Source organism: Prenolepis imparis, unplaced genomic scaffold, assembly GCF_030444845.1.
Source record: "Prenolepis imparis isolate NDT839.2.m4 unplaced genomic scaffold, iyPreImpa1.0 SCAF_11, whole genome shotgun sequence".
Taxonomy (NCBI): Eukaryota; Metazoa; Arthropoda; class Insecta; order Hymenoptera; family Formicidae; genus Prenolepis; species Prenolepis imparis.
Window position 1 is genome coordinate 13,466,585 of NW_028141169.1, and position 24,627 is coordinate 13,491,211.

The following is a 24,627-nucleotide window of genomic DNA, read 5'->3' on the forward strand; positions in this document are numbered from 1 at the left end:
AAATTGTTCAAATATAATAATATTTGCAAATTTTAAATTTCTTATCTTATTTCTTGTGTGTACACAAAAATTATTTATAAACAATTGTTATATCATTTTTGCTTTATTATTATTTTTCCCCCAAAAGAATTAAGGCTCCTGGGTGCTCACCGCGGCCATATTGGATTGTGACGTCAGAGGCGAGAAAGCACACGCTGAAAATTCTTAGATGCCATTTTTTAATGAAAAGATATTTCGATTAAACAGCACTTCAGATGGCTTTAGCACACTCTTAAAACCCCCCGAAAACTATCCTTTTCCCTTTATAATCAATCAACATCTGTAAAATGATCGAGATATCAGACTTTGACATGCGGAATGACTGCGCATGTGCAAAGACCAGACGGACTGGGTTTCATAATATTACATTTTACAGCTGTTGATTGATTATAAAGGGGAAAGGATAGTTTTCGGGGTTTTTTAAGAGTGTGCTAAAGCCATCTGAAGTGTTGTTTCATCGAAATATTTTTTTATTTCGAAATGGCATCTAAGAAATTTTAGCGTGTGTTTTCTCGCCTCTGACGTCACGATTTCGACATGGTCGGAAAGGAGCCAGGAGCCTTAAAGCTCATTCAGACAGGACGCGTCAAGCGTCAAGCAGCGAGCAGCAACCATTCAACAACCAATAAGCGAGGTAATATTAGCAATGGCGTAAAAAATATTGCCTCGCTTATTGGTTGCTGCTCGCTGCTTGACGCTTGACGCGTCCTGTCTGAATGAGCCTTAACAGTGGGTCCACAATAGGTGATTTAAGCCCTAACCCTTAAGAAATTGATCAATCGCAGTCAAGTATGAGGAGAAAACTCGACTATAATTGGTCAATTTCTTAAGGCTTAGGGCTTAAATCACCTATTGTGGACCCAGCGTAAGGGGCTCAAAAATAAAACCTTGCCCGGGGCATATAAAAAGCTAGTTACGGCACTGTGTGTAGTATGACATATGTATGTACGGGTGTGTGCGTACATCCTCATGAATCACAGCCATCACAGGACCCAGAGTCGCTTCTCTCCAGGGTCGCTGTTCCGTAATTAAATCCTCGATATGGAATAGTGGACTCACAGCCCCGGAAAGCTCTCGCTTTCGACTTCCGTGGAAACAATAAGAGCCCGCCGAGTCGCTGCTGGGGAAAGATGGCTCTGGTGGCCGGTGATCATCGCGTCCTTTCGATCGTCATCGTCGCCGTCATCGCGTGCACTTAGTCGCGTCGTGCGTGCGTCCTTTCTCTCTCCTACACTACATCCTCGTCTTATCTTCATCTCTGCGCGCTCCGCCTAATAGGGGATCCCTTCTTCTCGTCGCGTTGTCCGCTATATCCCAACTCGTCTTCTCTTCGCGAGTGTCTCCACTCCGCGATGCGTCCTCGGGAGACTTTCTTGAAGAGTGTCAACCCTGAAATGGGATTCGTCGGCGGTGAGAATCGTCCCTCAAAGACTCTCCCGAGGGTGTCGGAGGTGTAAGAGAAAGAGAGAAAGAGAAAGAAAGAGAGAGAGAGAGAGAGAGAGAGAGAGAGAGGGAGGGAGGATCCAAGGTTGGGAGGATCGTGATTCATCCTCGAGTGTCTCACATTCGTTTGTTTTCTTTTCCCTTTGAGCCGAGCATCAACGACAGGTGTGTTATACACATTCAATTGTTTATTTTTAGTTGCCTAGTGTTATCTGTGGTTCTATGATGAGTTTCCAAGTTTCTTTGATCGCACACATTATGAGGAAATTTTTTGTTGCGACATAAATATTAATATATACAGAAATGTTTTTTGAAACATGTCATAATTGAAACAAATAGATCTATTTACCTCTGTTTGTCTGATGTTGTGTGAATATTTTGGATCGTTGTGACTATTGTAGCTTCTAAGTCTGTTTCTGATTACTCGCTTAACAAAAGCTTTACTTTGTTACCTAAAACACAGAGACGCAGTGGACCGAACCATGGATCAGACAAAGAATAGGCCGAGCAGGCCACGATTGCGGTCCCATGGCAACTCTGCCAGAGTGCTTGTGTTCGATCAAAATGAAACGGAGGAAAGTGCCAGCAATACGGAAACAGAAGTACACAAACATCCAGTTCCGTCAAAAGTGGAAAGCAAGGAAGTTCCAGTTCGGCCTGGTTAATAAAGAAAAGATTTTATTTCACATATTTTAGTTTATATTAATTTATATTAACCAAATCTTGCTATTATATATCTGGAAAAACAAATTTACTTATACATATATATGTAAATGTATGTTACATTGCAATATTTTATTATTTCAGTTAGCGGAGAGCTATCGAATCTCGTTCGCATGAGAAATTCTGCAATTGGAAAGTCGGCACCTTCTCTATCAGTTCACATGGTGAGCATATATATATATATATATATATATGTATATATATATATATATATACATATATTGAACGATTCATGTATGAGAGAAATTGTATTTGATGATTGAAAATATCTTTCCAGCGTGATTTCAATATTCCTCGTCGTGCTGCTAAAGCTGCTCATCGCAAATCTTTAATATCAACCACATCGCCTACTCTACCACGTTGCCATTCACCTTTATCAGGTAGGTTATCATTCTAATTATCATTCTATTAAAATAATTATTTGTATTTTTAAGGAAATTGTATCTCTTTCTCGATCATATCTAAAAGATATCTTTATAGCAATGTTTTAAACACACATTTGATTTTGTTAGTCTTGAAATATGTTAAAACTCTCTCTTGTTTATCTTTACACACACACACACACAATATATATATATATTTATTATAGTTTATATATATATAGTATCCTTAATAAATTAGAATTTATAGAAATTCTGCGCATCCTAAAGCACACATATAAATTTTGCTTACTTAGCGGAAATATTATCTTTTTATATTTTACTTGACTTATTTACTGACGATATAGTGAGTTAATTTTTTCTATTGTTTATTTCCTGATATAGCATTCGTTCCGATCGTAGGCAGTCCTCTAGAGAGTCCTAGGATGTCATCCAGTCCACATTTTGCTTTTGCTCCAATTAAAAGGTACCTACTTCTTACACTCTTATATTCTGTCTGTCTCAGGGACATTAAATTTAAATTAGTTTGAGCTGATTGCTCAAGTAGATAAGATGTCGTCACTGTAAATGCTATAGCTTTTTCGCATGTTATATAAATAGAAAAGAAAAATGGTGATACAAAAGCTTTACTATGCAAAGTCCACGAAGAGAAATAAGAGCTTAATAAAGAAATGCTTGTAAGTTTCAAGTATACCAAGGCTTTTTTACATCATGTGTTTTTGGTCTTATGATTTCTATAATTTTTCAATTTGTACAATTTGTTTCTTCTAAAAGTTATTATTAAAACAAATTATTATCCGATATTTAAGAATTGGAGGAGGTGCTACAGGAACTGGCGATGGCAGAAGATGGTCCGTTGCCAGTTTGCCATCCAGCGGATATGGAACAACACCTGGTTCCAGTAACGTTTCGGTAAGTCCATCTGTATGCAAGCAACGACTGTAATGGGCTAATCATAATATGCCATTTGTATTCCATCAGTCTCAATATTCGAGCCAAGAACGCTTGCATCAACTGCCGAATATTCCAACCAAGGACGAGCTGCGTATGCTGTCTTGCCACTTTTCCAAACCCGGAACACCATGCTCTTCGCATCCAGGCTTCCCTGGTTCTAGCATATCTAGTATTCCAGGCAGCGCGTCTCTCAGCCTTGAAGAAGAGGGCTGTCGTTCGCCATTACATCGTCCACGTTCTCGAAGTTTAAGGTATACAATATATATATATATGTATATATTTTTTTAAAAATATATTTACAATATCTTTATATGAAGATTTGTTTGATAGTTTTTGCTCGATTAAGAATAAATTATACGATGACTATATATAACTGGATAAATATATTAATAATTCATAATTGATTTTTGTCCAATTGCAGTAGTCCAAGTCGATCACCCGTTCTCGATAGTGAAATCGTTATGATGAATACCTTGTATAAAGAAAGATTTCCAAAGGTACTATATTCGTGTTTGATTCAAAGAGATTTTTGCGAGACAATAAATTATATATCAATCATTATATTTTTGACAACAATACCTTAAATATTTTTTTAGGCAACGCAACAAATGGAAGAACGATTAACTAATTTTATCAATGAGAACAAGGAGATAGACGAATACGAGGTAGTGGCTAATATGACGCAAGATTCATTACCAATTTTACGTTTCGTACATCATCAGGTAATCGAAATGGCCAGAGACTGCTTACAAAAATCTCAGGAAAAATTAATTACAACGAGATACTTTTACGAAATGAGCGAAAATCTGGAACATCTTTTAATGGAGGTATATACAGGATGTTTACAATATACATATATATATATATATATATATATATATATATACACAGGGTGTCTCAAAAGTCCTGCAACAGTTAAATATCTCGACAAATTTACTTTAAAATTTTTAAATAGAAACCCCTATTTTTGATTACATATTCATGTAGTTTATCTTAAGAGCTTTTCAAAACACTAATAAATTTTTTTCCGCCAAGTATTTTTCGCGTTATAAAACTTGAAAGATACAGTATTTTGACATAAAACAAATTATTTTGTAAAACATTCAGTTTTCGGTAATTTTATCTTAATACTTTTATCCACAGACTCATGAAACCAATCAATTGGTATAAAGAAAACGCATAATTGTTTTTAAGAAAAAATAAAATTGTATACATTTTCTTAAAAATAACTATGTGTTTTTTTTTACATCAATTGATTTGTCTAGTTATTTTATACATAAATGTATTAAAGTAAGATTATCAAAAACTAAATATTTTACAAGATATTTTGTATTTTATGTCAAAAAAATACTGTAAACTTTAAGCATTATAATTCGAAAAACACTGAATGAAAAAATACTTTATTATAGTGTTTTGAAAAGCTCTCGAGATAAGATACAAGAATGTGCAATCAAAAATAGGGGTTTCCATTAAAAAATTTCAAAGTAAATTTTACATGGCCTTAACAATGCTATTTACAGTCACACTGATATTACTATTTAATGCGCTACTCAAAGCCTTACAATTTTTATTTGATACATTTTTCTCAAAAAACATTTGTTTTTCGAAATATTTAACTGTTACAGGACTTTTGGGACACCCTGTATATACATGGATTCTGATTTCATTGAGAAATATTTATAATTGTTGCATTTTTCCTTTTCCTCGCAGACGAAAGATAAATCTTTAGAGGCTGCAACGAGATTAACAGGATTAATAAAGAAACTTTTATTAGTCATATCGCGTCCGGCTCGTCTATTAGAATGTTTGGAATTCGATCCCGAGGAATTCTATCATCTACTTGAACAAGCAGAGGGTCAAGCTAAAGTGAACGCAGGAATAAAAACTGATATTCCTCAATATATCATTACTAAACTCTCCTTAAACAGAGATCCAATATCTGGTATATATTTTGTGTTATTTCTAAAACTTATATAACGCATTTATAAAATAAAGGCTATTTATTTAATCGAACCTTTTATAGAATTGCAGGAAGATTTGAATAAATTGGAAGATTCTGCGAGTTCCAGCGACAGTAATCTGCAAGTGACATCGAGTCCAAATAAGAATGACGACAAATGTCAGCGCATTCCATGCGAAAGTGACTATGAAGTATTGAAGCTTATCAGTAACGGCGCTTATGGTGCAGTGTATTTGGTGAAAGAGAAGACCACTCGACAGAGATTTGCAATGAAAAAGATTAATAAGAACAATTTAATGTTGCGAAATCAAGTAGAACAAGTATTTGCTGAACGAGACATAATGAGCTTTACAGATAATCCATTTGTAGTCTCTATGTACTGTAGTTTTGAAACTAAGGTATGCATATGCATATTTATTTGTAGTGCGTACTTTGCCAAATTGTTTAAAAAATGCTTTTTTTCTTTTTTCAGAAACATTTATGCTTAGTAATGGAATACGTAGAGGGAGGAGATTGCGCGAATCTTCTAAAAAATATAGGCCCACTGCCACCAGATATGGCAAGATTTTATTTTGCGGAGACTGTTTTAGCTGTTGAATATTTACACAGTTATGGCATCGTACATCGAGATTTAAAACCTGACAAGTAAGATATCATTATCATAAAAAGTCAAAAAGACGTGAATAGCGAAAAATACTCATGCCGACAAATTATTATTTTTTTTCACAGTTTGCTTATCACTGCCCTGGGACACATCAAGCTTACTGACTTCGGCCTCAGTAAAATGGGTCTAATGTCCTGTGAGTATGAAAAACGCCTTGATTATAAGGAAAAAATTAGTAATAGCAAATTGAATAATTGTTTGTGTAACTTTTAGTGGCAACAAATCTTTATGAGGGATACATCGATCGGGACACGCGACAATTTTCGGACAAGCAAGTGTTTGGTACACCAGAGTACATCGCCCCGGAAGTTATATTGCGCCAGGGTTACGGTAAACCAGTCGACTGGTGGTCCATGGGTATCATATTGTATGAATTTCTGATCGGCTGCGTCCCGTTTTTCGGCGAAACTCCTGAGGAATTATTCGCTCACACAGTAAATGGTAATTTTTGTTTCAATTATATTTTTCAATATTTTATTTTTATTTTTTATATTTTTTATATTATATTTATTATATTTTATATTTTTCAATTATATCGATAATATGATAATTATCGATGCAATATTGATGAAAGTTAAAATGCATTTTGAAATTTTTTTTTTCATATATATAAATATTATACAATAGATCATTTAAATTCGCGATTCCTCTAGATGATATTGAATGGCCGAACGAGGATGACTGGCCCGTTCAACCCGAGGGGAAGGACATCATCACGGTACTTCTGCATCAAAATCCTAGAGATCGATTGGGAACTGGCGGGTCGCACGAAGTCAAGGAACATCCATATTTTTATGGAGTAAACTGGAATAGCTTGCTTAGACAGAAAGCCGAGTTTGTGCCGCAATTAATCAACGATGAGGATACAAGCTACTTTGACAGTAAGTATGGAGAAATATAAGGTGAACTTACAACATCTTAAATATGTTATATGAAAGTAGATTCTATTTTAAGCTTGTATTCGAGGAGTACTTGTCATAATTCATACACTAGATTGTTATTTGTTTTTAAATAATAATTGTAATAGTAATTAAGTAATAATTTATAAATAGAATATTTTTTTTCTTGAATTGCAACTTGATATTAAATCTGCTATTTATTATCGCATTTTAATGAAATTTTAAAAATATTTTAAATAAAATTTTATTTAATTTTTATTTTTTAAATTTAATTTAAATTTTAAAAAACTTTAACTCTCGAAGTTTTTTACATCTATTGTAGACGACTCTGTATATCATTTTAACACTATTATAATTATAATTCTCATTTTAATCTATGAATTATTATACAAGGTGTCCCAAAAGTCTTGCAACAATCAAATATCTCGAAAACAAAGGCTTTTTGAAGAAAATGATTCAAATAAAAGTTATAGGGCTTTAAGTGGCGCATTAAATAGTAATGTTAGTGTGATTATTAATAACATTGTTAAGGTCATGTAAAATTTACTTTAAATTTAATGAAAATCCTGATTTTTGATTGCACATTTTTATAGCTTATCTCGAGAGTTTTTCAAAACACTATAATAAAGTATTTTTTTATTCAGAGCTTTTTGAATTATAATGTTTGAAGTTTACAGTATTTTGACTTAAAATATAAAATATCTTGTAAAATATTTATTTAGTTTTCAATAATCTTATCTCAATACTTTTATATGCATAAAATAATTAGACAAATCAATTGGTATAAAGAAAATACATAGTTATTTTTAAGAAAATGTATACAATTTGCAACATATTTTTTCTTAAAATCAATTATGCATTTTCTTTACATCAATTGATTGGTCTCATTATTCTGTGAATAAAAGTATTAAGGTAAGATTACTGAAAACTGAATGTTTTACAGGATATTTTGTATTTTATGTGAAAATACTGTATCTTTCAAGCCTCATAACTTGAAAAAATATTTAACGGAAAGAAACTACAGTGTTTTGAAAAGCTCTTAAGATAAGCTACATGAATACATAATCAAAAATAGGGGTTTCCATTTAAAAATTTCAAAGTGAATTTTACATGGCCTTAACAATGCTATTTACAGTCACACTGATATTACTACTTAGCCCTACAACTTTTATTTGAAACATTTGTCCCAAAAAGCTTTTGTTTTCAAAATATTTAACTGTTGCAGGACTTAGGGACACCTTGTATATTCGCACACATCAGAATGTATGCTACATTAATAATAATCAAATTTTCTTTCTTAATCATTAAATTGCTTTTATAATATTTCAGCTCGTATGGACAGATACAATCACGATTTGGGTGACGACACGGATGACACCGACGATTCCCCTTTATTCGGCTCGTTCTCCTCTTACTCGCCTCAATCGCGGAAGATCTCGCAGACGCGTCCACCCCAGCTGAATCCCGACGTAGACCCGGACGCTTTTAAGAAACAACTGTTCCGTACCGAGCTCGAAGGCACGTTCGCGCAATTGTCCTTTGGATCAGCCCCGCCTCCGCTGTCCAAACTGGCCGAGCCTCAATCGTCCTCGCAATCGTCGTCTGAGAGGCATCATCGACCGCCCCTCTTGTCGATGAAGAGCAACTCTTACGCCGAAAGTCATAAAACTGACAGATCAAACGTCGTGTCGTCGTCATCCTGTACGACCTCCGGTACTGCGATCTCGTCGAGCAACGAGTCCCAGCTTACGATTGTTAAAGGTACCCAGGAAGGAGCGTCGATTAACTTGAGTACGCCCGATTCCTCGCAGACCGAGTCCGAAGATATTAGTCCTCAGATCCAGAGAAAGAGACACACGCATTCACGCGATAAGCTGCCCAGGTTCAGTATATCCATTGATGATGAATACATGTGAGTCATTCCGCCACACATTTCGCATAATTATAATACATTTTACTCTTTTCTTTTAATTTCAACTCCCATACACATTTTATATTCTAGCGTATAACTTTAATTTGCACACATTTTGTAATTTTAGATGTTTTAAATTTTATATGCGTGTATTGATGCAAAATTTACATCATAGTTTTATACACACATATATTTATATATACATATACATATATATATATATATATATATATATATATATATATATATATATATATATATATAACTATGCGCCCGTTTATATATTCATGATTCATTTAATTTAAAAGACAATTATAAGTATCATATTTTATTAATAATAAAAACAATAATTTCTCGCAGGTTGGATCTTGCAGCGGCGAATAAAGATGCAGTAGAGGAGAGCAAGCATAATTCCAGTACTGATTCTTTCGAGTCTCTCAATACTATCCCCATGTTACCATCTGTTCGACAAAAATCTCGGTCTGTCATAAAATCCGCCTCGACCAGTGGACTGTCATTAGTGATCCCGACTAGTGACTTTACCTGTATGTATTTCTCAAAAATACATACAGGGTGGCCCATTTTAAATGACGCAGGCAAATATCTCGAAAAAATATGAAAGATACGGAATAACGTTTCAAACAAAATTTGTATGGCTTCAAGGGGGACATAAGATAGTGGTAAAGATTTGACCTTGAATAGTCATTTGAAGGTCACGTAAAGGTCATCTTCAATTTCTTAAATGGAACTATTTTTCATTGCATATTCTTGTAGCTTATCTCGAGAGCTTTCCAAAACACTATAATAAAATATTTTTATTATTTGACTATCCAAGGTCAAATCTTTGCCACTATCTTATGTCCCCCTTGAAGCCATACAAATTTTGTTTGAAACGTTTTTCCATATCTTTCATATTTTTCGAGATATTTGCCTGCATCATTTAAAATGGGCCACCCTGTATATATATGTGCATGTATGTGAAGCGATATAATATTCGATTTTTTATGTGCATCCTTTTAGACGACACGTCGCTGAACGCTCAATCTATCGAATCGCCTGGTGGGTCATCGACCGCGTCTTCGAGGGATACGTCCCCATGTCGCGAGCTGAGCCCTCTCGTGACTAGCCTAAAACCACCCATCATCATTCGTCGAGGCCCGTGTGGCTTCGGTTTTACTGTACACACCATCAGGGTGTATTACGGCGACAGCGATTTCTACACTATGCATCATCTAGTAATGGTAAGTTTACAAACAACTTGACATTAAATTTTTTTTTTTTTTTAATATGAAACAAATGCTGTAAATTGCAGCATTATTAATTCTAAAATTATTGTCTTTACTTCTGTCACATAAAACTTATTGTTTGTCATTCGGTTCCTTTGGAATTAAAATTTTCATCAACTTCTTACATATATAATTCCTATATAATTTTTATTTTTCTCTCCAATATTTAATCTTCAATTTAATTCGTGTAATTCTTGTCATATAGGAAGTCGAACAATCCAGCCCGGCGTTCGAAGCTGGCTTAAGACCGGGCGATCTGATAACGCACATAAATGGCGAACCGGTGCAGGGTCTGTATCACACTCAGGTCCTGCAATTGATGTTAAGCGGCGGTGATCACGTGACGTTGCGCAGTACACCTTTGGAGAATACTAGTATCAAAACTGGCGGTAGAAGACGCGATCTCGCTCATAGTAAACTGGCACGCCGGACGTTGCACAAACAACGAAAGCAGAAACGGGATCACTCGGACAAAAAGCGGAAGACGTCGCTTTTCAAGAGAATAAGCTCCAAACGCGCGAGCGTAGAGATGCAGCAGGTATACAGGGAGAATTTTTTTCGTATTTGTATTTTTTTGTTTGTTACAGCTAAATAGATGCTAAACGCGATCTATCATTTCGCAATGTCTACATTTTAACGACACCCTCTTATTGTCATATACATACATGGTATCCCATTTTAATTAATATAATCGAATATTGCTGAAACTATGATTGTAATAAAATATTTCATAAAAAAGGTTAAAAGATTTCAAGGAGAGAAAAAAAAATTGATAATTTGAATTTTTGCCAAGGTCATTTTTCAAGGTCAATGAAGGTCGACTTAGTTTTTTTATATAAATTTATTTTTTGCAATAAATTTCTTCGACATAAGAAGTTTGTAAGGTTGGTCCAAAAATGATATTACGAGATATCTTGTACTTTAAGGCTCCTGAGTTCTCGCTGCGGCCATTTTAGATTGTGACGTCAGAGGTGAGAAAGCACACGGTGAAAAATCTTAGATGCTATTTTTAAATGAAAAGATATTTCGATAAAACACTACTTCAGATGGCTTTAGAACACTTTTAAAATATCTCGAAAACTATTCTTTTCCCTTGACAATCAATCAACAAAAATGATCAGTGATATCAGACTTTGTCATACGGAATGACTGCGCATGTGCAAAGACTAGACGGACTGGGCCTCATATTACAGTCATTTTACAGGTGTTGATTGATTATAAAGAAAAAAAGGATAGTTTTTGATATATTTTAAGAGTGTGCTGAAGCCATCGGAAGTGCTGTTTCATCGAAATATTTCTTTTATTTCGAAATGGCATCTAAGAATTTTTAGGGTGTGTTTTCTCGCCTCTGACGTCACAATTTCAACATGGTCAGTGAGGATTCAGGAGTCTTAATGCGATATAAACTGTAAAATATCTTATAAAATATTTATTTTTCGATAATTTTAATATTTTTATGCACAAAATGAGAGAAATCGGTAAAGGAAACACAGTTGTTTTTAATAAAAAATATGTAGTTGCTAGTTGCAAATTACATACTTTTTCTTAAAAACAACTATGTGTTTTCTTTACACCAATTGATTCCTCTCATTATTTGGTCCGTAATAGTATTTTAAAGTAAAAAAAAATGATAGTTTCAGCAATATTCGACTATATTAGTGTTATGGGACACCCTGTTAAGTAAGCTCAATATGTTTCATTTTATATATTAATATATATTTGATGTTAATATATTAATTTTGCACAGCAAGATGCGTACACCAAGTATGTTTATTCTCTACATGGTATTTTAAACAAACGGCAAAGAAGTTTTAAAGCACACTAGCATTATATATTAGCATTACACACATACACACACGCAACACACAATACACCAATTACGTTAAGTGCATCTTTTTTTTGCAGCCGTTAACTATCAGTTGTCCATTGTCAGCACCCATTTTGTCCAGCGACAGCAAACCTCCACTTATGGTATGATTTTTTATACATTTGTTCAGCTTTCGGATCTCCTCGCTGATATCGTTCTTTTGTTGCGTTTTGTTAAACAACAACATGTGTCTTCTTCTGCGATTATATGGTTGCTTCAGAATGGCTATTCCACACTTCGCAAATTAATTATCGTTATTGTGTTTTGCAAGACTTTACATAATTTCTATTTTTATTTTTACAAGATTATATATATGTATAATTGCCAGTTGTTAACAATAGGCAATGAAATTGTCATCAGTATATCAGGGCAGATTCAATTGATTCATTGGCAAAAAAAGGAGGATAATGAGAAAACCTTTTCTGTGCATCAATCGGGAGCACCTTATCGAAATTTCTCTTCACAGATGGCCGCGGGTATCTGCTCGCCCTCGATGGTGACCTCCAGCCGATCGTTTCAATCGTTCACTCGCTCGCAAGAAACGTCGCCGTACTTCGCGACATGCTCCAAATCCGTCTGCAGCCCGTCCCCACCGACGAGTCGCATCAACTCGGACTCCTATCACTCTACGGGAAACAGCACCAGCCCGTGTTCGAGCCCGAACTCCTCGTCGTCCCCGGGTTCCAACACGTCCGCGGGCAACCTGTCGGGCATCTCGAATCAGTCGCATTATCAGCGTCCGAGTACGCTTCACGGTCTCAAGCATAAGCTGCACACGACCCCGAAGAACATCCATTCGCCGAATCGTAGAAAATCCGTGGGCCACATCCCGCTGTCGCCGTTGGCCAGGACACCGAGTCCGTCGCCGATTCCTGCCAGTCCGACGAGAAGCCCGAGTCCCTTGGCGTTTCCCACGGGCCATCAGCCCGGTAGCTCCAACACTACGCAGTCGTATAGTCCAGGTATTTAGAAAAAAAGTATATAAAAAAGGCACAGGGTGTCCAATTTTAATCTATTGCCTCTCATAACTTTGCAGGGAGCAGTAAGTAGAGAAAAATGTTTCGTACATAATATTGATTTCTGAACCAAGATCATTTTTTAAGGTCATTTAAAGGTCAACCTACTTTTTTCTTTTTTAAATGAACCATCTCATTTTTTATATATAGGTCGATTCCTCCTCATATTTGGCATAAAAAGTTATAAAGGTGAGATGGACAAAAAATGAATAGTTTACGCGATTATGTATTTTATGTCAAAAAATACTGTATCTTTCAAACCTCATAACGCGAAAAATACTTAACGGAAAAAACTTTATTATAGTGTTTTGAAAATCTCTCGAGATAAGCTGCAAGAATATGCATTGAAAAATAGGGGTTTCCATTTAAGAAATTAAAAGTGACCTTTATGTGATCTTTAGACTGTCCAAGCCAATGACACCATCTTATGTCCCCTTCGAAGTCAAAATTATTTTTTTAATTTTTATTATTTTGTGCATAAAAGTATTGAGGTCATCGGAAAATGAATATTTTACGAGATATTTCATATAGTTTCTATCAAATTAAATTATCAAATTAAAATACAAAATATTTCGTAAACTATTCACTTTTTGTCCATTTCACCCTTATAACTTTTTATGCCAAGTAGGAGGAGAAATCGACCTATATAAAAAACAATTGGGATGATTTCATTTAAGAAAGAAAACTAGGTTGGCTTTCAAATGACCTTGAAATATGATCTTGGTTCAAAATTTAATATTATCAATTTCTCTCGTCCCTCAAAATCAAACAATTCTTGTTCGAAACATTGATCTTCTAAAACGCGATGTTTTTTTTATATATTTAAGCATATTTTTAAAAAATTATTAAATTAAAATATAAAATATCTCGTAAACTACTCACTTTTTGTCCATCTTATCCTTATAACTTTTTATGCCAAATATGAGAAGAAATCGACCTATATAAAAAAAATTGAAATAGTTTCATTTAAAAAAAAACCTTTAAATGACCTTGGTTCAGAATTCAATATTATCAATTTCTTTCGCCCCTCAAAACCAAACAATTCTTGTTCGAAACATTGATCTTCCAAAACGCGATATTTTTTTTTATATATTTAAGTATATTTAAAAGAAAAACTCGGATACCCCGATATATTTTTAACGATCTTACTGTCTTCTCTGCTCAGGAGCATGCTTATCGACGCCGAATAATCAGAAGAAAGGATACGGTCGTCCCAAATCCGCCGAACCCGGTTCGCCGTTGCTTCGACGAGCTCTCAGTCCTGATCGGCTTCACCCTCGTTCGGCGGAGAACAAGACGTCGATATCGCCTTTAGCGAACACGGTGGTGAAGGTGACGCCGCGCATGACTATCGCGCAATCATCATCGTCTCACAACAGCAGCGAAACTATCTCGGACGAGTCCAGCGACAGTTTTAAAGAAGCCAACGAAAGCGCGAAGGGAAGCGAGAAGAAGGTGGTGTCGTCAAGCGAGCAGAAGGCGGATTATTCCAAATTGGCCCATAGTATATCCCTCAATTTAGGGAACGTAGGTATGTCGAATTCCTGCGGTAGCACGCAATTGCCGCGAATAGCCGAGGAGAAGGACTCGCCGACTGGCACCAAGAACGACGATTACCTGTCGTTGAAGGAGACAGGTGGTGCAGAGAAAAACGAGAAGCAGTCGAATTATTCTAACGGTAATCAGTCCGTGGAGAAGGTTCAGAGCACCAACGAACGCCAGAGTAAAGCTGTCGGTGGCAACAGGACATCGCAACACAGCAAAAAGGAGGAGAACATTAGTCAGTCAAGCGTTCCGCAGCAGCAAGTAACCAGTGTTGTCACGAATTTGCAGAAGAACTTGGATCAGAGACATGGTCAGACCGGTGAAAAGTCTACTGCTGTGTCGCACAAGTCGTTCGTTGTTGAGCAAAAAGGTAACAGCAAAGGCAGTACCGAAGTTCACCATCATCAAGACGGTAAAAAGGTACTCAAACGATATAAAACCGAGTTCGGTGATAGCGCTTATACTCATGAAAGCGGTACAACATCGGGAAGGGAGAAGAAGAACAATTAATTCTGCATTTTCTGAATTAATTTAAAAAAAAATTAAGTGTATGCAGCTGGGAATTTCTAACTACCTGTGTGTTAATCAAATGAGAAATAAGAGATAAATTATCCCTCTCAGGGATTAAATAAATCGAATAGCTATGAGACGCTAATAATCACATGAGAGATAAGAGACTAATCAAAAATAATGGAAATGAAAAAAAAGCAAGAGAGGAAAGAGAAGAAGAAAAAAGATCACAGATTTTGAATTCATAGCTTTATGGAATTTCTATATTCAAACCTATAGGCTTCCGTAAAAAAAAAAAATAAATACCTGAAAGCGATTAAAATACTGATATATATTTCCGAGAGGTTTTATTCTCTATTTCCATAAAATATATATGTTTGTCATACAAAATATACTGCATACAAAAGAAAACCTTCAAACAAATATGCACAGATGAAAGATACGTTATTTTAATTGTCCAACTACTAAAAAAACTCAAAGTAATATTACTAACTTAAAACTATAAAACTGTGTAAAAGTTGCTCTTTAACGATTAGATGATTGGAGTGATTTTATGCTTCGAGCTACAGTATTTACACGATCTCATTTACATTTATATCTCAATAATATTAGCACACACATATATAATATATTATATAATATATATGTAATATATTATATATATATATATATTATATATATAATATACAATATATATAATATATGTAATATACATATATACTATATTATATATATACTATATATATTGTATATATATTAATATAGCATTCGATGAATCGCATATATGTAATATCTCGTACGCGGAATAGAGCGCTTATTTTTAGAGAAAGAAAGAGAGAGAGAGAGAGAGAGAGAGAGAGAGAGAGAGAGAGAAAGAGGAGTGAGGAAAAAAGAAGAGAATATATGAGACTATTTTGTTGCAATGATTTAAATAATATACAAGATGATTCCGTTGCGCACAATTGTGAGATTACAAAGCGATATATTCACTAACAAAAAACAAATGTAAACTCATAAATTAATATATTTTATTTATCTATTTGTGTGTACATGTAGTTGATTGTATCAAGTGCAAGAAATATATAATATATATATTTTTTTTATTCTATGGAATAATATTTTCTGCACTTGGTATACGTATGTATGTGCGTGTTTGTGTAAACACGATTAAAAATGCGGATGAATGATTAAAATATTAGTATTCAATCATTTTCGTTTCTACATATTTGTCCGTAATGTTAGACGATCTATAATTTGTGACAGTATTTTCAACAGTTTATAATTTTATATGCCACATATATCTAGTTATGAAATATATTCTGTATATTTTATATACATATCGCATTTTAAAGAAACAGCTGTATATCCTTTGAACTTAATGTCGTAAGACATGTTTCAGATAAAATTTATAGGAAGGGAAAAAGTTGATAATCTTCAATTTTAATTGTAATTTAAGTTTATTTTTTTAAAGTTATGCGAAAATCAAGCTAATTTCTTTTAATGAAAGCACTTTTTTAAATATAAATTGATTCTTCTGACTACAAAAAAAGTTGTAAGAGTGACCTGATCTTCACGACCTTGAAAAATAATCTTAGTTAAAATTGAAGATTATCAACTTGTTTTTCCTCTTAAATCACTAAAAATTTCATCTAAAACATTCTTTATACGATGAATCAAATTCAGGAGATGTTGCAACTGTTTCTATTAAAATAAACACCTAATTCTGTATTACATGATATATAAAATTAATTAATAATTAATACATTTACAACTTTCCCATCAGTCGAATCTGGTCTTTACAGTAACATTTTACAACTATTAACTTTAAAATGTCGAATTACCTTAAGCATCAATCATTATTACATTGACATAAAGTATTTACATTTTATAAGTCAATAGATTGTGTGTATTCCGGATGTTAGTGAACCAGATTAGGGGGAGAAAGTTTGTAAATGTAGTCGTATAAATAGAGAACTCCTCTGTTTTGAATTCTATCACAAATTATAAATTATCTAAAGTGAGCTTAAGGCTCCTGAGTCCTCGCCGCGGCCATGTTAGATTATGACGTAAGAAGCGAGAAAGCATGAAAATTCTTAGATGCCATTTTTAAATAAAAAGATATTTCAATGAAACACTACTTCAGATGGCTTTAGCACACTTTTAAAATACCTCAAAAACTATTCTTTTCCCTTGACAGTTAATCAACAACTGTAAAATGATCGTATTATCAGACTTTGTCATGCGAAATGATTGCGCATGTGCAAAGACCAGACGAACTGGGTCTCATATTACAGTCATTTTACAGCTGTTGATTGATTATAAAGAGAAAAGAATAGTTTTCGAGGTATTTTAAGAGTGTACTAAAGCTATCAAAAGTGCTGTTTCATCGAAATATCTTTTTATTTCGAAATAGCATCTAAGAATTTTTAGAGTGTGTTTTCTCGCCTCTGACGTCACAATTCCAACATGGTCGGTGAGGAGCCAAGAGCCTTAATATACACGTATTACAAAGGAAAGAAAAATATAGTTGGCGCTCATACACATTCGCACATTTAAGTATATATCGGTATAACTGCGTATCTGCTTATATAACTGCATTAATCAATGTTCTCTCGTACATGTCAAAAGTTATACATATATAATAGCAAAATCAAATATTTATCGCCGCGGAAACATCTTGCATACTTTAAATTATAGAAACAGCAGAGATATAATGAAGATTCAAGCTCGATATGCGCTCGTGATGCATTGAAGTTTTAATATATTATAGTCACTTTTTATTAATTTATATATAGTTTGTAATATAATATATGTACATTTGTATTATAATTGTATAAAATTACAACTTTTTAATCGAGAGAATGCTTTCACTGGAATTATTCAGCACTGTCACATTTTTGTTATACTTAATAATTGACTTTGAATTTATCTTTGCTCGTCTTCTATATCAACGAGAAAAAAGAACAAAACAACGAAGCAAAAACAACTTGCTTCACAACTTCAATAAAAAAAAATTTATCTCTGTCATATAACGATTTGATATCTGCGACTTTATCATAACTTTGTCAGCATGATAGTGTCCAATTAAATAAGAATTAATTGTTAATTCTGTAAGTAATAATAATAGCGTGCGCTAACATTTGTGAAATTGTCAGATTTTATAAATGAGCTGTAATTAATGAGTGATCGCAAATTCTACTCATGAATGGGATTAGATCTCATTAATGATTAATTAATTACTTGTTCATAAATTCTGTTAATAATTGTTATTTTATATATATTGATTGAATCGTTGAGTTACAAAACCATTTGCTATTATTAGTATAAAAAGAGTAAGAGTTCGAAAAAAATAAAGGCAATTTTGCAAGATATTTAAAATCTTTCATCTTTTATTTAAGGAAATGTTCTCAAATGCTCCGTCGTGATGTAACAAATATTTTTTACATCGTATATTTATTATGAGTTTTCAAGATAGTCCTCTTTATAAACATCATAATAAAATGATAAAAAAATATATTTACATCATGGAAAAATCAGCATCTTCGTTAAATAAATAAAATGAAACACTTGAAATATCTTATAATCTATTGTAATATCTTGTCTTTATTTTTCGAACACTTTATTTTTATAAATTATAAAATACAGGATTATATAGGATAAATTGCCTAACTTGATTATCTTAAATTACTTGTATTAAAAAAATATTTTTAACAAAATTCGTATCAAAAAAGGCATAACAGTAATCCATATTTTGTTATCTTGCTTTTTTATCGAAAATTATTTTGAGTTTTTATTTCAATAAAGTACACAACATTCCAAAATTCGAAAGAATATCGAATGTTAAGGCTCCTGCATACTCGATTGCCAAGTCCGTAAAATTTGTACGACAGCGCCACATTTGGCAAAATGTGCTATGAACTATAAAGCGTGAAAATGACATGAATTATTCTTGCAACTTACAGCGTCATTTATCGTTTTAGTGCAGTGTTTCTATTTTTAAAATAATTGTTATAGTGTTAAAATATACCGAAGACTCTCATTTTGTTATAATTTAATATGTAAAAGCAAATATTTATTTCATTTCGATACCTGTCAAACAGCGGGTTTTCGTCCTTGATTAGGCTCAATTCAATTCGACATATATATATGTTATTTATTGATTACGCAAACAAAAAGGAGAGTTTTCGGTATATTTTACAAGTCGGTTCTATCGATTACAAACGCTATTGAAAAACATTTTTATTTTAGCGTACGTCGCAAGAATTGTCATGATATATTTTCTCGCTTCTGACGTCATCAATTCAAGATGGCTGCAGTGAGTATGCAGAATAAGCCTTAAGTAAAAAACGCACACACATATATTATGTATAGAATCTTTCAAATTCACTGCACAATCTACTAATAACAGATCCCGAAGTCATCTGGAGATGATAAAAATTTGAATACCAAAATGTTCAAGTCGTAATTTATAAGACTTTTAAACTACTATATTATTATCATCGCAGTATTCGAAAAAATAAATTATCTATATATAATTATATATATATATATATATGGAATATTGTATAATCTAATTACAAACTTTGTTTCTCTAAAAAAAAAAAAAAAAGCAATGCGAAAATTATTGTAATTATTTTTTAATTATTCTTATTATTTTACCTGTATAAACAGACAAAGGGTTCATAAGGGAAAAAGAGCATATAATTATATGTTTTATATACAATTATATGTATTACATAATTATATATGGATATAGTCTATATATAATTATATATTTTTTTTATTTATTAATACAATATAAATCGATATTTTAAAAAATTTAAAACGTTTTCTTCTGTTTATTGTCGTAGAATTTGAGATCGGCTTTGTAAGGTCTGAATAAGTAAAATGTTAAATTTTACATTTATCGATTTATTACTCTGTAGTCCGTCCAATTATACGAATGTTAGCGCTTACTTTACGTAACTTTGCTCATATCAGTAAAGTTTAAATGTCCATATTGCTCATTAGTTAAATAAAATGCGAAACGCGTTCACTGTGCGATAAAATTAAACTCCTAGATGTAAAAGTTATTTAAGATGAAAACTATGCATGTGAATGTGTATGTGTGTTTATGTCAAACATTTTTAGTGATCGGGCAACTTGAAGTCTTCAAGCGACTCAAAACGCATCCGAAAACGAAATGCGTTTTCTGTTAAATTTGTTTTTAAATTTTGCATCTCGCAATCAATTTTGCTAATTATGTATATATATGTATCTATGTATTCGTACGTTGAAGTTTCGTGTTAATATTTATGAATTTATAAATTTTTAATTCTGTTAAAGTCAAATATCGTATGATTTTACAATTTCCTCTTTTCACTTTAAACATTTTGAGACAGACTATTATTATTAATGTATTATATTTGGGGGAAATCTCTTTGTATCTTCGTAACGAGCTATGATAAATGAAGCTAATTTTGATGTAATTGCGTGATGTTGACAATTTATATTAAATTAAACGACAAGTGATGTTTAGCTTTAATTAATCGTTAAACATTTTTAAACATTACATAAGATTCTTATAAAATTTCGCATTTGCGTTTCTTGTTTGTACACTTTTATGCATTACATATATGTTACTGGGCCAAAATTAAGAAGATTATACTGTACTAACGTTTTTGTGTCTAGCTAAAGCTTAAAATTATTGTAAATTTTTACGATTAAGGCTCCTGACTCCTCACTGACCATGTTGGAATTGTGACGTCAGAAGCGAGAAAACACACTCTAAAAATTCTTAGATGCCATTTCGAAATAAAAAGATATTTCAATGAAACAGCACTTCAGATGGCTTTAGCACACTCTTAAAATACCTCAAAAACTACCTTTCCCTTTATAATCAATCAACAGCTGTAAAATGACTGTAATATATAAGGCCCAATCCGTCTAATCTTTACACGTGCGCAGTCATTCCGCATGACAAAGTTTGATATCACGATCATTTTATGGTTGTGATTGACTGTCAAGGGAAAAGAATAGTTTTCGAGATATTTTAAAGGTGTGCTAAAGCCATCTAAAGTAGTGTTTCATCGAAATATCTTTTCATTTAAAAATAGCATCTAAGAATTTCCAACGTGTGCCTCTGACGTCATAATCTAACATGGCCGCGACGAGAATCCAGGAGCCTTAAATAAAACACGCGGCTAAAAATTTCTTGAGCATGCTACGTGAATCATATGTTGTTTATAATAAGAAAAATTAACAGAAAATTTTCTATATAAATTTATGGAATTCATATAATCTGTGAATGTTAGCAAGATTATTTTTTTACTGTTAATAGACAATTTTTTAACAAATTATTGATTGAATCATTTTCATTTATTACTGTTATATAATTCTAGCTTCTTTCTGGATTTTAGCCTATTTATTAAGATTAAGAAAAAAAAGAGGAAGATGAGGGAAAAAAGGAGTGAGAAGAAAAAGTAGAAGTAAAAAAGAAAAAGAAGAAAGGAAGAAGAGAGCAAAAAAAGGGAAGAGAGAGGGGAAAGGAATGAATTTAGAAATTTGTCCATATGTGTGTATGTATATGTGTGTGCTCGACCTAAATAAAATATTTCACTATCCTCTAAACTCGTAAACGTAGCGCCTTATTAAAAAAAATTAGAGGATTCTTTCGACACGATTATAGAAAAAATTAAGTTCTAAGATTATAAAGGAAATGCTGGATGTTTCCGCATATAGAAGTTTCTTTGCTTTTTATGATATGGACATAATATGGAATATAGTTAATGTTTATATAGGCTGTCATAGCTATATAGCGTGTATATGAGTTTTATATATATTATAGACGAAACACATAATTGTTATTTCTTTTTGAGTTGCTTAGAAAAAGGGAAAGAAAGATAATCATCAGTTTTATTGTTGTCATGCTTAAATAATGTAAAAGCGACACCACATAATCGATATACGAGATAAAGGTAAAGGAGATGAAAGTGATGTCGACTCGTTTAATAATATATTGTATGTGAATTTCTTCTCATAAGAGCCAATCGTAGACATAATAAGAGTGAACTTGAAGCGTAACTATTAATAATAATAATTAATCGTAGTTGACGAAACGAGTAATTTTATCGCGAATATATACATGTGTGTGCGCGCGTGCAAAAAATTGATTTGAATACGTTGAAAAAGAAATTCTCTTCGATCTCAAATAGAAGAATTTAAGATATCAAAAGTGAGAGAGAGACCACTTTGTTGAGAATTGAAGAATTCTGGTGCAAGAGAGTATAATATGATAATAATTCCATAGAATTCGTAGAATCTATCTCTTTTAGATGCGACTTAGTATGAATAAATGGATATAAATTAACGATCACGGACTCTTTCCTTCTTGCGTTACATATAAACTATTAGATATATTGTTTTGTTACTTTATATTATGGTTGTGCTGCGAAAAGGGAAGAAGAGCGAGCGAGAATGAGAATTTGTTGCTGTTTGCGAAGAGTTATTTTTTTCTTTTTTTCCTTTCCTTTTTTTTATCGATTATACATATAACAAATGTTATAAAAATTCGGCTCTTTTGTTTGCGCGTATTCGGCAGCTTGAAGATGAAGAAAGCGCGTCGACTACTTGTGTACTCTTTTGTATTATTATCGAGAGCAGAAATTGTACTCGAGTGTGATTGTAATAAGATTCGAATTTGTATAAATATCAAAGATTTATTGTCTCGAACCCGCCATTGTTTAATTTAATTTAATAACCTCTAGTTTACTCATCATCCCAAATAGCAAGCGTACGTCATTTTGACGTCGATGACGTCATATATTAGACGTCAAAATGACATCATTTTGATGTTTAGTGATGTCGGTTTGCTATTTGGGATCATTATCAATTGTGTATTATCTTGTTATCCTATTTTAATTAAATGCACTATTTTATACTCTCTTTATCTATTATTATGTAATAATTCTTCGCGATATGTGCAATACAATGTGTCTGATATTTCAGCACGAATAGGAGAAGTCTGATAATGTTACTATTCGCTTGTGTTAACGTTTGCATTACTTGATATGCAAAGACATCAGAAACAAAACGCGCAGAGTCTAGACAAAAAAAATATGTAATTGCAAGTACATATTTTTTTCTTTAAAACATCTATGTGTTTTCTTTAGAACAATTATTATTTTGCACGCATAAAAGTATTAAGGTACGAAAAATTAATATTTCACGAAGTATTTTATAGTTTATATAAAATTATGTCAAATTAAAGTATAAAATATCTCTTAAACTATTCAAATTTTGATCATCCCAACCTTTTTTTTAATCAATAGCCGCCCTCAAATATTGCGAGGAAGCAATTTATACATATAGAAAAAAATAGAGTAGTAATTTATTTTAAAAAATTAGCTTGACCTTCAAATAACCTTAAAAAATTAAATTCAAACTCACTAATTTTTTCTACAATTTTTCTTCGAAAACTTATTTTAACTTTTGTTGAATAAAATGTTTTTCTCGCTACAGTTATAGTTTCAGAGATATAGCACGCAATATATGTTATTGTTTTTTAGGATTGTAATATACATATATATATATATATATATATATATATATATATATATATAATATGTATAATAATAAAAATATAAAAATATATATATTTTTTTGAATGTAAAGCATCAAAAAGATGAAATTATATGATAATTGCGTTTGTAGAAAGAAAAATGACATCACTCGTCTCTTACTGCTCATAAGCTTTATTTACGTATTTATTAGCAGTGTTTGCTGTTATCTAAATAAAATTATATAGATGATCATCTAGATGAAATTTTGGCGTTATCTTATCTTTATATAGATAATAAAAAAATGTATTATCTATATCTGCATCTTAGATAAAAAAAAGTGTTATCTTTACTAAATTATCTAACATAATATTCAGATAATTTGGTTTAGAGTTTCATAGCACATGAAAATATTTTAAGTAATAGAACTTAAGCAGTAAACGATAAAAACTTATAAATAAAACTATAAATATATTTTTATATCTATAATTTTCATTTTTTTATTTTACATTACATTTTTTAACTGTTTACATAAGCGATTTTAAAAATAATATTATCTGGAAGTTATCTAGATGAATCGTCATATAATTTTATCTTTTATCTATATATATTTAAAATAAAATCATCTTTATCTTATCTAAGATGAATTTACATATTTTTATCTCATCTTTATCTAGCTAATTTTAAAATCATCTAAGCACAACACTGTTTATTAGTATAATAATAATAAATAAAAGGCACTAAAATCGAAGGTTTTATGAAATGTAAACATCTGAGATGGTAAACTAACATCTATAATTTTTCTTTGAAGATATTTAGTATTTATTAAAAATTTGTCTGCGTTACATTATCTAGTCCACATTATTATTATTACTCAAATAATACCGGATGT

The 24,627-nt window shown here is 32.3% G+C and overlaps 1 protein-coding gene across 4 annotated transcripts; it reads left to right on the top strand.

Annotated features, from left to right (window-relative positions):
- The first annotated feature begins 1,034 nt into the window (after positions 1 to 1,034).
- On the top strand, positions 1,035 to 22,908 carry Dop (microtubule-associated serine/threonine (MAST) protein kinase dop). Of its 4 annotated transcripts, none has more exons than XM_083049057.1 (22): positions 1,035 to 1,647; positions 1,921 to 2,142; positions 2,290 to 2,369; positions 2,483 to 2,585; positions 2,970 to 3,051; positions 3,395 to 3,497; positions 3,567 to 3,790; positions 3,961 to 4,036; positions 4,136 to 4,366; positions 5,250 to 5,481; positions 5,563 to 5,897; positions 5,972 to 6,144; positions 6,229 to 6,299; positions 6,377 to 6,604; positions 6,817 to 7,044; positions 8,392 to 8,974; positions 9,335 to 9,519; positions 9,995 to 10,215; positions 10,466 to 10,798; positions 12,166 to 12,231; positions 12,594 to 13,089; positions 14,309 to 22,908. In XM_083049057.1, exons 2-22 carry the CDS (start codon positions 1,965 to 1,967, stop codon positions 15,196 to 15,198), a joined length of 5,118 nt encoding a protein of 1,705 aa, XP_082905183.1. In that variant the 5' UTR covers positions 1,035 to 1,647; positions 1,921 to 1,964; the 3' UTR covers positions 15,199 to 22,908. The 4 variants fall into 4 exon arrangements, with proteins under 4 accessions (XP_082905183.1, XP_082905182.1, XP_082905184.1 ...); XM_083049056.1 differs by having other exon boundaries at positions 1,036 to 1,647; positions 1,946 to 2,142; XM_083049058.1 differs by having other exon boundaries at positions 1,036 to 1,647; positions 1,946 to 2,142; positions 8,392 to 8,944.
- Positions 22,909 to 24,627: the final 1,719 nt, after the last annotated feature.